General features: G+C 42.2%; 1 protein-coding gene across 2 annotated transcripts in view; it reads right to left on the bottom strand.

Moving 5' to 3' along the window:
• Positions 1–14,898, bottom strand: part of CUBN (cubilin) — a 697,556-nt gene that overhangs the window by 453,020 nt on the left and 229,638 nt on the right. For both annotated transcript variants that reach the window (XM_030199596.1, XM_030199602.1), the window contains exon 27: positions 6,610–6,797. In XM_030199596.1, coding sequence (XP_030055456.1) covers positions 6,610–6,797 — 188 coding nt within the window. The remainder of the gene's footprint in view (positions 1–6,609; positions 6,798–14,898) is intronic.

Here is a 14,898-nt window from a genome sequence, read left to right as displayed (position 1 = left end):
TTTTCCCAAGTCCATTTAGTAGTGGTTTATGGACTTGTCCTTTAGGAAACTGTCTAACCCCTTTTTAAACTCTGCTAAGCTAACCGCCTTCACCACGTTCTCCTGCAACGAATTCCAGAGTTTAATTATGCGTTGGGTGAAGAAAACGTTTCTCTGATTTGTTTTAAATTTACTACACTGTAGTTTCATTGCATGCCCCCTAGTCCTAATATTTTTGGAATGCGTGAACAGACGCATCACATCCACCTGTTTCACTCCACTCATTATTTTATATACCTCTATCATGTCTCCCCTCAGCCGTCTCTTCTCCAAACTGAAAAGCCCTAGCCTCCTTAGTCTTTCTTCATAGGGAAGTCGTCCCATCCCAGCTATCATTTTAGTCGCCCTTCGCTGCACCTTTTCCAATTCTACTATATCTTTCTTGAGATGCGGCGATCAGCATTGAACACAGTACTCAACGTGCGGTCGCACCATGGAGCGATACAACAGCATTATAATATCCTCACACCTGTTTTCCATACCTTTCCTAATAATACCCAACATTCTATTCGCTTTCCGAGCCGCAGCAGCACACTGAGCAGAAGGTTTTAGTGTATTATCGACGACGACACCCAGATCCCTTTCTTGGTCCGTAACTCCTAACATGGAACCTTGCATGACGTAGCTATAATTCGGGTTCTTTTTTCCCACATGCATCACCTTGCACTTGCTCACATTAAACATCATCTGCCATTTAGCTGCCCAGTCTCCCAGTCTCGTAAGGTCCTTCTATAATTTTTCACAATCCTGTTGCGAGTTAACGACTTTGAATAACTTTGTGTCATCAGCAAATTTAATTACCTCGCTAGTTACTCCCATCTCTAAGTCACTTATAAATATATTAAAAAGCAGTGGTCCTAGCACAGACCCCTGAGGAACCCCACTAACTACCCTTCTCCATTGTGAATACTACCCATTTAACCCCACTCTGTTTCCTATCCTTCAACCAGTTTTTAATCCACAATAGGACATTTCCTCCTATCCCCTGACCCTCCAATTTCCTCTGTAGCCTTTCATGAGGTATCTTGTCAAACGCCTTTTGAAAATCCAGATACACAATATCAACCGGTTCCCCTTTGTCCACATGTTTGTTTACTCTGTACATAAGAACATAAGCATTGCCATACTGGGACAGACCGAAGGTTCATCAAGCCCAGTATCCTGTTTCTAACACTGGCCAATTCTTGGCAAGTACTTGGCAAGATTCCAGAAAAGTAAAACATATTGTATGCTACTTAGCCTAGAAATAAGCTGTGGATTTTCCCAAGTCCATCTTTGTAATGGCATACGGGCTGTTTCACTTATTTGCAATAAACAGTTGAAAATTAAGAAAGCGAGTCTCCTTTGTTTGCTGGCTTGGTTTAGCTGGTTGTTTAAATAATACATGGATAGGCATTGTAAGAGCAGCACATGAAGGAACTTCAGAAATTTTAATTAAATCTCTCAGTAAAAATTTGCAGTCTGCTCAATATTATTCTCAAATTACACAATCGCAGTTTTACTCACACTAACTTCCCTTTTAACAAACATTTTGTCACTTTCATTAACAGCACTTTTAAACACATCTGTCCACCCCTGATCTAGAGTCTGGCACACCCCATTGCCCATAGGCGCCCCGTATAAGAGGCTTGGGGAGGCTAAGCCTCCCCAGCCCAGCTGTGAGCTTCCCCGCCTGCCTCTTGCTCCAAATGTCCAGCAGCATTGCAGCAACTAAAACCCAGCCTACCAGCTCTTACTGCAGCGATCGGTGTGTGTGTCCCCCCTCACGATCTCCAGGCTCTGTAGTAGGCTTCAGGTGCGGGCATCTGTAGTCGGTCGGCCGATCGAATCGATGGAGCTGCTAATTTGCCTTGATCACTGTCAGTAGTGACACTGCAGCACAGCAGTGATTAAGGCAGGCTGCCTCGATCTTCCCAGTGATGCCTCCCGCCCTCTTCTGATGCAACTTCCTGTTCCGCGCGGGCGGGAGGCATCACTAGGAAGATCGAGGCAGCCTGCCTTAATCGGTGCAGTGTCGCTACCCTCAGCGATCAAGCTTTTCTTTATTCTTGCTCTCCTCTCCACCTCAGAACCAACCAATCTGAAGATTTGGGAAAGGAAAGGCGCAGGATGCTGGTGTGAAACAGCCAAGGGCAGGAAGCAGCCCTCCGCTCCGCTCCTCCTCATCTGAGAATAAGAAGGTAGATGGGGGGGGGGGGGGGGGGGAGAGTGAGAATTGACAGAATGGAAGAAAGTGGGAGATATATTGGAGACCCAAGAGAGAGCAATACTGGAAGGCATTCAGGCCCCAGAGTAGGAGTGCAGGAGGAAGGAAAGACAGAGGAACGTCAGGGAAACCGAAGAGATGCAGGGCATGGAGAAAGCATAGGGAAAGGGACACACAGGGGCAATGCTGGACACAATGAGGTAGGGTAGGGTGGGGAGGGACAAACAGGATGAAATGCAGGAAAGAGCAACACAGAGAGACACAGGGGGAAGATGCTGAATGTAATGGGAGGACAGAGACACTAAGAGGGCAGATGGGACAGGGACACACAGAATGGAGATGCTGGACGGGACCAGTAGGGACACAGATGGAAGATCAATGGTGGACAAGACAGAAGAAATGTCAAACGAACAGGGGATACTGCAAAAACAGGAAAAACAGAAAATAGACACTGGACCAGCCTGACTACAAAAATAAAATGCGCAGACAACAAGGTAGAAAGAAGAATTTTATTCATTGAAATATCAGCTTTTGGAAATGTGCATCTGTGATATTTTGCATGTAAGTTTCAATTTTTCTAGTATTGCTAAATGCCGAGTCTGACTTCTTGTGGTAACTTTCCAGTTTTGCCTTCATATCTGTTGTGTCATGTGTTTTTCATGCGTGATCAAGATGCAGTATTCTGCTAGTGTGTAGTATTTACAGCCCTTTTTGTTTTTTTGTTTTTTGTTTCAATAGGTTGTGTACTGGTGTTTTAGAGCCCAGTGTAATTACAGTTCTGCCTTTCCACGCATAAGGTTGTGCTCCTCCTGTCCTTGGAATTAGTGCTGTTATGGTTTGGTAAGGTTATGAGTGTGTTTTTGCACAAGTTTGTGTATAGTGTTTTGCAGTGGAGAGATTGTGTGTTGGCCTTACTGAGGTGGCACCAAAACATCAGAAAGGGTTTTAGAGCCTAAATCATGACACACTACCTCTTGAAGGATCTACATATGGTCGTTAATAAAAGGAGCTCATTGTGAACATTATCCACCCTAAAAGGGTGTTTTGTGGCTCTACATGAGAATTGTGGTATTATGATCCCTTGTTTCATATTGTTGACGGTCTGCATTTTCCGTATGGGTGGTATATTGGTGTATTAGGGTATGCCTAGTGTTATGGTACAGTAAGGTTCTGAGTGTGTTTTTGCACAAATTTGTGCATAGTGTTTTACAGTTGAGTGATTGTGGTTAGTATATGCTTTGAGCAACCACTTTATTCTTTGACATATGATACATATCTAATATCTAAATTTAATAAAAGGTATTAATTGTGACTTTTATTTTTACTTATTTTTTTTTTCTGTGTTGTCAATTGTGGATATAAGCTCCGCCCCTGGCTCCACCCATATCCCCGCCCCCTTTAGCCTCCCCAAATAGTTGGGCCACCGACCGCCTATGCCCATTGCTGTGATATCTTTCTCAGTACCTAAGGCCTACTTCAGTCACCATCACTGCCTTGGGCCAGCTGTGGCCGAAACTGTGGACATTCTCCAGCACAGCTCAACACTGGCTGGCATTAGCAGCAGCTCAGGTTCCTGTAGAATGTTTATTTACACTACATATGTAAATTTACATGTAGAAATTGTTCTAACATAATCCCAATAGCTGTAAATTGATGACTATTTTGTTATGAAAACTTTAAGAGTTTCAAAAGCAGTTGAAAGTAGAGTATTTCTTAGTGCTATTAATAAAGATATCAAGAATCAAAGAAGAAAGCTGCAGAATGTATTTAAGAGAATGAAAAAATGAGGAAATGACATACTCCTCACACTTTCTGCATGCCTGTAGGACAAGCAAGCTCTCTTACAATCTGAGTAACTTCACTGTAAAGTGCTAGCAAAATGTCAGCCATAACCACTACCGGAAATGAGTCAGCTTCCTCTGTCACTGCCAGACCACTTCATAAGCATGGCATGCCCCTGACAGTGTGATCAGGAAAAGCTCAGAATAGAAAAAGATGACAAGTCTCACTATGAAAGATAAACTATTCCTAAAATTTCCATTTTATAACATATCTGTTTATGATCCTTGCTTGATCTGACATGAAGTGTTTTACAGATTGCTCAGATGTTTTAAGGTCTTCCACTCTTTCCTTCTGAAACAAAACTCTCATGTTTACATCTGAATTGATAAAAGTCAGATACAAGAGAAAACTAATTAGCATCCAGATTCGTTTCCTGACTTGTCCTTGTTTCTAAGGTTAGATGGCTACATTCGTCCTTTGAGTGTTATTGAGTAGGCTATATCTTACTTTTATAAGAGGATACTGCAATACCTAGCAAATAGGGTAGAGAATAAGAAAATACTGGAAATCCCTCTTTTATCATGGTCTAGCTCTGCTCTTCTGCTGCTTCAAGCTCTTACTAACACCACCAGAACACCAAATGTTGCTGGCTGTGAAGGAGTTTTTACAGAAACAAACAGCAGAGATGACCAATTATGCAGAATTGACTTTAACAACTTCAAAGATGACTGGACATAGGCCGTGTTTCAGCTATATAGCCTGCATCAGGAGTCTGACATTATCTGATGCATAGTGTAGTTGACCTTCGAGATTGTCGACTTTCAACTTTTGAACTTTTAGGCATTCATTACGTGCTCAGTATATTTGGATTTACCAGTGTACTACGTTTGCTACATACCATAATTCTAGATGATGCCAGATTCCTGATGTAGTCTATATAGCTGAAACACAGCCTGTGTTGAATCATCTTTGAAGTGAATACAGTCAATTGTGCATGACTGGTCACTAGTCACTAGTCATCTCCACTGTTTGTTTGTGCTAAGTACTGTAGAAATTAGTTCTTCCCTGTTTTTGTTTTTGGGGGGGGGGGGGTGGGGGTTTACAGAGCCAGGGCCACTTCAATCTAGAATTAGAAGGCTGGTAGAAGTGGAAAAGTATTCAGGATAGAAAAATGAAATAGTAAAATAAGAAAAAAGTTGTGCAAACCAATCAATGAGAATGAATCTCAGATATCTTGGGCCTATGCACCGGAGTTGAAAACAAATGAATTGATTTTCAATTCTCTTTTCATAATGGAAATTCTGCAGTGTCAAATATTTCTACTGTAGAGACATCAGGAAGTCTTGCGGAGTGGAGAGCAGGTAACGTTGGAAGGACTAACATAAGACTTCTGTGGAAAACTGAGACATAGATGGGCATTTTCAAAAGAAACGTCCAAGTTGGGATTTGGACGTCTTTGTAAAATGTCCAAATCTGGGGGCGGGGAAAACCGTATTTTCGAAAAAAGATGGGCGTCCATCTTTTGTTTCGAAAATACCAAGAATGTCCTTGGATTTGGACGTCCTTAAAGATGGATGTCCTTAGTCATTGACGTCTTTGACTTTTGGCGATTTTTGAAACCAAAGACGTCCATGTCAAAAACATCCAAATGCAAGCTATTTGGATGTGGGAGGAGCCAGCATTTGTAGTGCACTGGTCCCCCTAACATGCCAGGACACCAACCGGGCACCCTAGGGGGCACTGCAGTGGACTTCATAAATTGCTCCCAGGTGCATAGCTCCCTTACCTTGTGTGCTGAGCCCCCCAACCCCCCCCCCAAAACGCACTACCCACAATTGTACACTACTACCATAGCCCTTACAGATGAAAGGGGGCACCTATAAGTGGGTACAGTAGGTTTGCAGTGTGTTTTGGAGGGCTCGCTGTTTCCTCCACAAATGTAACAAGTGGGGGGGGGGGGGAATGGACCTGGGTCTGCCTGTCTGAAGTGCACTGCATCACCCTCTAAAACTGCTCCAGGGACTTGCATGTGCTGTCATGGACCTGAGTATGACATCTGAGGCTGGCATGAAACATTTTTAAAGATGTTTTTTGAGGGAGGGAGGGGGTTAGTGACCACTGGGGGAGTAACAGGAGGTCATCCCCTATTCTCTCCGGTGGTCATCTGGTCATTTTGGGCACCTTTTTGTGCCTTATTTGTTAAAAAAACATGTCCGGGTGAAAACGTCCAAGTTTTACTTTAGGACGGCCTTGCTTTTTTCGATTATGGCTCAAAGAGGCCCAAATCTTACGCACGTCCAAGTCCCACCTTCACCACGCCTCCGACACGCCCTCTTGAAATTTGACCATCCTTGCGACGGACTGCAGTTGGAGATGTCTAAAATCAGGTTTCGATTATACTGATTTGGACGTCTCTGAGAGATGGACGTCCATGTTCCAATTTATGTCAAAAGATGGACGTCCATCTCTTTCAAAAATGAGTCTGATAGGTAGAACAAATCAGATTTCTGGTGACAGGTATTAGTAGTTTCTAATCAAGGTGAGCAGCAGTGCTTTATTTTCAGTCTGAGGAAGCCACTTACCTTCACGTAGTCATACGCACAATTGGACAGTTCTTCCAAATCAAATGTGGTGAATGAATAGCTCAGTGTGTTGCCAGAAGTCACCTGGATGGTCCAGTTGCAATGTTGATTTATGGGATAAGGACTGGGATAGTTTGAACTTTCCAAGATACCCTGACTACGATTAGCAATCACAATTCCTTGACATCCTGAAAACAAATGCAGAGAACAGTTAGGAAAGTACTTCTCACTTGGTTCACTTTCATAAACTTTGGACCTTATTTTCTAAGGTGCAGCAAGATTTTCCAGTAACCACATTAACTGCCATAATTAACACACAAGGTAACTGCAAAACTTGCACAATAACTGTCATCAACCTTACTGTATTAATTCAATTTTGTACATTTATTTTCCTGTTTGTTTTTTCTATAATTTGTTTTAAATGTGCACACCAAAAGCAATGCAGACAAGAAATTAATAGCATGAACAATAAATAATTACTATGGTGACCTTAAAACATGATTATACATTTTAACTTTAAGTGTGGATGCCAACTTGTCTCAGGCATATTTATTAACACGCTATTAACTATTTATTCCAATATGCCACTTAACTCTGGGAAATTAAGAATTTTGTAATCAAAAGATGGAAATAAAAAAACATTTGCGAGGGCATAACTGTGACCAATTTGCTAGAAAATCTATTTCCAAAATCTTAGTAATACAAGTGTGTCAAAATATTTATCTCTGCGAACCAGAACATTGTATTCCTATGGGATGCCCCCTCCCCAGTACAGACATGGAAAGGTTGTCTCATTAGCATTACATTGATACTAGGATGTGTTTTAAATTACAGTTTCTTTAATAAAATGAGAACTTGCTTAAGAGATTTTACATTCCCCTTGATAGAATGACCTAGCTAAGTTTGTTCTGTAATGTAATGAGATAACCATCCTCAAGTCTGCTTTCAGAAAATGGAGTTTTGAGTTGGTCTGCATTCTTCCCTCCATTGACATTTCCAAGATATGATGCTCCTTGTCATAAGAGCCTTATGGAACTTTCAGCTAGTTGGCAAACATAAAACTTTACTTTTCATTTTTTTTTTTTTTTTAGGAAGAGCTGCTGTCTGTCCAGGGAACAAAGAATATAACTATTTGTAAGCATTAAAAAAAAGTTACTATGACTCTAGCTGATATCAGTGAAAGAGCACAAAAGATGTAGTTCCACCTTATTTTGCTGGAGGAAAATATTGCTAAGGTAACATAAATGTGTGTGCGTGTGTCCTTAAATACCAGGTTTTTAATTCAGCAGTCTGCTCATCCTCTGTAACCCCTAACTCTTCCTTTTCCTAAGCGATCCCACGTGCTTATCCCATTGCCTTCATTCTGACACAGTCCTTGACTCTACAACCTCCACCAGGAGACCATTCCACGCTTCCACCACCCTTTCCATGAAATAATAATTACTTAGGTTACTCCTAAGCCTATTTCCTCTTAACTTCATCATATGCCCCCTCATTCCAGAGTTTTCCTTCAGTTGAAAAAGGCTCACTTCCTGTACATTAATGCCCTTGAGATATTTAAACGTCTATATCATATCTCCTCTCTCTCTCTCTCCTCTCTTCCAGCATATACAAGTTGAGGTTCATAAGCCTGTCCCTATACGTTTTGTGTTCAAGACTGCTTACTAATTTTGTAGCTGCCCTCTGGGCAGACTCCATCCTGTTTAAATCTTTCTTTAGGTGCGGTCTCCAGAACTGCACACAGTACTCTAAATGGTGCCTCACCAGAGACTTATACAAGGGCACTATCACCTCCTTTTTCCAGCTGGTCATCCTCTCTTTATGCACCCACACATCCTTCTGGCTTTGACCCTCACTTTTTCTACCTTGTGGGAAACTTTAAGATCATCAACACAATGTCCCCCAAGTCCCGCTCTTCGTTTATACACAAAAGCACTTCACCCCCTATATTGTACCGTTCCCTCGGATTCTTGTGACTCAAGTGAATGACCCTGCATTTTTTAGCATTAAATCTTAGTTGCCAAATATTGGACCATTCCTTCATCTTTGCTAGGTCCTTCCTCATGTCATTCACACCCTCCAGGATGTTCATCCTGTTGAAGAGTTTGGTATCATCCGCAAAGAGACAAACCTTACCAGATAGCCTTTCCGCAACATCGCTCAAAAAGACGTTAAAAAGAGCCGGCCCAAAGACCGATCCCTGTAGTACTCCACTGATAATATCCCTTTCTTCAGAGCAAGCTCCATTTACCACTACCCTCTGTCTCCTTCCATTCAAACAATTTTTAACCCAATCAGTTACTCTAGGTCCCATACCAAGGGCATTCAACTTATTTGTCACCTGTGCGGGAACCGTGTCAAAGGCTTTGCTGAAATCTAAGTATGCTAGGAAGTATTCCACATCTAGCATACTTCCCACATCCAACTGTTTGGTCACCCAGTCGAAGAAGTCAGTCATATTCATCTGACATGACCTGCCACTAGTGAAGCCATGCTGCCTCGGGTCCTGCATTCCATTCAATTCAAGAAATTTCACAATCCCCCGCTTTAGTAGCGTTTCCATTAGTTTACTCACCACCGAGGTCAGACTGACAGGTCTGTAATGCCCAACCTCCTACTTACTTCCACTCTTGTGCAAGGGAACCATATTTGTCCTTCTCCAGTTCTCCAGGACCATTCCAGTCTCTAAGGAAGCATTGAAGAGGTCAGTTAGCGGAGCTGCCAGAACTTCTCCGAGTTCCTTGAGCACCCTCGGGTGTATCCCATCAGGCCCCATTATTTGTCTACTTTTAGTTTAGCTAGCTCCTCACGAACAGAGTCCTCCGTGAATGGGTCTTGGTCTACCATACATCCATCCCCTTTAGCATTTGCTTTCTGCAGTCCTACCCCCGGCCTTTCATCCATGAACACAGAGCAGTTCAGCTTTATCCTTATCATCTTCCACATATTTCTCTCCCTCAGCTTTGAGCCTCACAATGATATTATGGAATTTCTTCCTGTCACTTGCATATCTGAAAATGGTCTTATCCCCTAATTTTACCATATTAGCTATCTTTTCTTCTATCTGCCTCTTCGCTTTCCTGACAGCTTTTCCAGCTTCTCTTTGCTTATGCAGCTATTCTCACCTGTCTTCATCTTTCGGAGTCATCTTATAATGTGTGAAGGCTAACTTCCTATCCTTTCCCTTATCTTTTTAGCTACTACATTCGAGAACCAGAGTGGCCTCCTTTTCCTCTTACTTTTATTTTTATTTATTTATTGTATTTGTACCCCACATTATCCCACCTTTTTGCAGGCTCAATGTGGCTTACAGAGTATGGAAATGAGAACGTCATTACATGATATAAGAAAACAGTTGATCGATCATAAGCTGAGGTGAAAGAGGAATTTAGGTAGAAGGTGTTAGGTAAGGTTGTGAAAGAGGTGTTTTGGTGTACTTGGGTGGTTTAAGGAATGATTTGTTTCATTGAGGGTGACTTTTGTAGGCTCTGTTAAAGAGATGCGTTTTCAAAGCTTTGCGAAAGCTGGTTAGATTGGTCATGGTTTTTAGGGCCATGGTTAATGCGTTCCAAAACTGTGTACTTTTGTACTCAAAGGAGGTAGCATATGCCTGTTTTTACTTTATTCCTTTATAGCTGGGAAAGTTCAACTTGAGGAATTTGCGGGCCGAGCTTTTGGCATTCCTGGGCGGTAAGTCCACTAAGTTTAGCATATAGAGTGGGGCATCTGCGTGAATGATTTTGTGTACAGTTGTGCAGATCTTGAACTCAATTCGTTCCTTGAGCGGGAGCCAATGCAGTTTTTCTCTGAGGGGTTTCACACTTTCGTATTTAGGTGTTCCAAAAATGAGTCTAGTTGCAGTGTTCTGGGCTGTTTGGAGTTTTTTGATGGTCTGTTCTTTTCAGCCTGCGTATAGAGCGTTACAGTAGTCCAAGTGGCTTAATAGCAATGACTGTACTAGGGTGCAGAAAATGTTTCTTGGGAAAAAAGGTTTTATTCTTTTGAGTTTCCACATCGATTGGAACATTTTTTTCGTCGTGTTCTTCGCGTGGGTGTCGAGAGTGAGGTTTCGATCAATAGTGACTCCAAGGATTTTCAGATTTTCTGAGATAGGAAGTGTGCAGTAGGGTGTGGTTATAGTGGGGTATTTGTTTGTATTGTATTGGGAGGTGAGAACTAGACACTGAGCTTTTCTGCGTTGAGTTTTAGCTTGAATGAGTCCGCCCAAGAGTGCATGGTCTGGAAACTCTGGTTGATCTCGTTTGTTATTTCGTTTAAGTCACTTTTGAACGGGATATGGATCGTAACGTCATCGGCATATATGTAAGGGTTAAGGTTTTGATTGGCTAGGAGTTTGGCTAATGGTATCATCATTAGGTTGAAGATAGTTGGAGAGAAGGGGGATCCTTGAGGAACTCCGCATTCTGGTCTCCAAGGTGGCGATCTGTCCGTGTTCGTTGTTACTTGGTAGGATCTGGTGATGAGGAATCCTTCAAACCATTTGAGAACTGGGCCTCCGATTCTGAAGTACTCTAGTAGGTGTAATAGTATTTCATGATCCACCATGTCGAAGGCACTAGACATGTCGAATTGCAGTATGAGTATGTTTCTTGCCGGTTGCGATCATTTTTTTGAATGTGTTCATTGCCGACACTAGTACAGTTTCAGTACTATGATTTGATCGAAATCCTGATTGAGACTCATGTAGAATTGAATGTTTGGTCAGGTATTCCGTGAGTTGTTTCGTCACTATGCCTTCCATCAATTTTGTTGTGAGTGGGATAGAAGTGACTGGTCGGTAATTGGTTAAGTCTATAGTGCTTTTCTTGGCATCTTTAGGCAGTGGAGTGAGTAGGACATTTCCATTTTCCATGGGGAAGAGTCCATTTATGAGTCTATAGTTTACTTGGTTCATGAGGTCTTGTTTGAATTGTTTGGGTGCAGATCTTATTAGGCTGGTAGGGCAAATGTCAAGTTTGCATTGAGATTTGGCATATTTACTGAGCCAGTGTGTGAGTTCATTTATTGAAATCAGGTCAAAATTGGTCCATGATCGATTTTATGTAATTTTCTAACATAAAGGTTAATTGCCTTTAAAATAGCTCCTTTCAGTCTTGTCCATTGCTGTTCTACTTCCTTCTGCTGTTCCCATCCTACTAACTGTTCCTTGAGAAATTCCCCCATCTCGGCAAACATCAGCTGGATTGGATACTAACATTTGTGCATGATAGGTGTACACTTCACATGTATACGGAGGTAGTACAACTAACTGCTATTCTATAATTATGAGTTAAAAAGTCTTAGCGCATAATTGTAAGGGGACATTCACAGGAGAAGGACATTGGCAGGGCAGAGGTGAAACTTACATTTACATGCTTAATTTATAGGACGGTATGCATAAATGTCACCTTTAGGTTTTAACATTTACACTACCCACAGACCTGGCATAAATGTTAATGCCTAAATGTAGGTGCATTGGTGCCGATTTAATCTAATAATTCTATAACAGCAATTACATGCATAAGTGTTATGGGATAGGCTCCACAGCCTGCGTAAAGTGGCTGCCTAAATTGTGCTGCCTAGTTATAGAATTGCCCTCTAAGGGCTAGATTCAATACATGGCACCAAAAAAATCCTAGCTGGGATTTTCAGTCTGCTAACTGGCTCAGCAACTGCATAAAAAGTTAGGACAGAACAAAAAGCTGTCCTAACTTTATGTGGCAATGTAAACCGAGCACCGGTCTGAATATCAGCCGGTGTCTGGTTAACTTCCAGGTCCTAGCCAGATGTGCTGCCATCCCCCTCTATCTCTTGCAAACCCCCCCTCCCCCACCCAGAACATCCAAACTTCCCCTTCTGATCCTCCTCCCTCTCACCCCCTGAAGCAGAGCAAGACCCCGTAGGGGTATTTTCCTGCTATCTCATCTCTGCTGGTCTGAGGCCTGTTTGAGCCCGGATCATCCTTTCCTGTTCTAATAAGAATTCTACAGCCTATGTCCTGAATACATCAGAAACCAGCTTTCTACACAAGAATACTACTGCTTGGCATAGCTGTCATGACTTCATCCAAGGACACATTGTTTACTGTAAACTGGCCTTCCATTATCTCATGGGAAAGCAAGAGAGCATACTTCACAGAGACAGAGTCTCTGGGAGTATTTGTGAACCAAGAGGGAGTTTGCTACTATCAGACTTGTGAGTGATAAGAGTTTCTTTGTTGCAATCACAAGGCCTCTCGTTGTCATCACCATGAATTCTGCTGGACAGAAGTACACAGTTTGTGATTGGTCGATATGTGTCACCTGGACCAAGAAGGATGCCAATGTTGGACAGAAGAGAAAGAAAAAAGAGCAGAAGGTTTGTTGGTGGATAGATCTCTCTCAAAGGAACTAGAGAGACTAATTTTTTCCAAACACCTGTGAACTGAATTCTGTGCTGAACACTGCACAAAACAGTTCAAAAGTAACTGGCCTGAGAGCAGGGACTTTGGATTATTCCTGATCTATCAGAGCTAGCAGGTAATCTCCTAAAGCCTAGAAGAGATGCCGATTCATCATCCCCTTGGACTCTGAATCTATGGGACCTAAAAGGGTGAGCTTGCAGGATTTTTCTTCCTATAGCAGGTTTTAGTTAGTCTTGGTTTGCCTGTGAAGGACTGGTTTGTCCCAGGATTTGTGGTCAGTAGCCTAATTCTGCTGCTAAGTGTTGGTAATCTTTTCTCAGGATATATTATAGTAGTAACATAGTAAATGACGGCAGATAAAGACCTGTACGGTCCATCCAGTCTGCCCAACAAGATAAACTCATTCACATGGTATGTATACACGAGTTTGATTTGTCCTTGCCTTTCTCAGGGCACAGATCGTAGAAGTCTGCCCAGTACTGTTCTTATACTAAGTTCTGAAGCAAACGTCGAAGTCCCTTAAAATTTACATTCCAGCCCATCCCTATCTATTCAGTCACAATCAGGGCGTAGACTGTAGAAGTATGACCAGCTCCCGTTTTGTTTCCCAATTACCGGCGTTGCCACCCAATCTCCGCTAAGATTCCACAGAACCATTCCTTCTAAACAGGATTTCTTTGTGTTTATCCCACGCATGTTTGAATTCCATTACTGTTTTCATCTCCACCACCTCCCGCGGGAGGGCATTCCACATATCCACCACCCTCTCCGTGAAAAAATACTTTCTGACATTAGTCCTGAGTCTGCCCCCCCTTCAACCTCAATTCATGTCCTCTAGTTCTACCACCTTCCCATCTCCGAAAAAGGTTCATTTGCGGATTAATACCTTTCAAATATTTGAACATCTGTATCATGTCACCCCTGTTTCTCCTTTCCTCCAAGGTATACATGTTCAGGTCAGCAAGTCTCTCCTCGTACTGTTTGCAACGCAAATCCCATACCATTTTTGTAGCTTTTCTTTGCACCGCTTCCAGTCTTTTTACATCTTTAGCAAGATAAGGCCTCCAAAACTGAACACAATACTCCAAATGGGGCCTCACCAACGACTTGTAGAGGGACATCAACACCTCCTTTCTCCTGCTGGTTATGCCCCTCTCTATGCAGCCTAGCACCCTTCTGGCCACGGCCGTCGCCTTGTCACATTGTTTCTTCACCTTTAGATTCTCAGGCACCAACACCTCAAGGTCTCTCTCCTGAGTCGAGCTTACTAACCTCTCCCCTCCTATTCGGTATCTCTCTTTTGGGTTTCCGCACCCCAAGTGCATCACGCTACACTTCCTGGTATTAAATTTTAACTAATCAAAACACTGGGTAAATTGTAGAGGTCGGTTCCTAATATCAAAATTGATGAACTATTACAGAAACCACTTTAGATAAATCAAAAATGAAAAATAAAGAATAGTGCTTATTTATGTCAAAATATTTGTTTGTGCTCAGTTTTTTTGGTGCATAGCAGTGAACTGGCAGCTCAAATCATGTATGAACACCTCATATACATCATTGAAAAGAACAAGAGTTTATTTACCGGTGGCGAACAGTGACCCCTAGCGGTCTGAATAGAGAGATTGAGTGGCAAGCGCTCATTTAATTCAAGTTTTCCCGCCATTGGCCAATAGCTGACAAGCCCCTTTATAATCTGCGCATGCGTGGGCATTCTTTAGCAGAATTTTTGAACCAAGCAGGGCGGAGTTCCTCCCTGAGTTTTGCTGAACAGTGAGTAATAAAACAAGTTTAGAATATTGGTATATTTAGAGTTTTGTACATTTGCTTTATTTTTATATGCTGTGTAGTGTTAGCATTTATATGAGATACATTTTATTTTTACA

This window comes from Microcaecilia unicolor, chromosome 1 (genome assembly GCF_901765095.1).
Source record: "Microcaecilia unicolor chromosome 1, aMicUni1.1, whole genome shotgun sequence".
Taxonomy (NCBI): Eukaryota; Metazoa; Chordata; class Amphibia; order Gymnophiona; family Siphonopidae; genus Microcaecilia; species Microcaecilia unicolor.
Note: the sequence above shows the minus strand (reverse complement) of the source record. Positions and strands in the feature narration are given on the sequence as shown.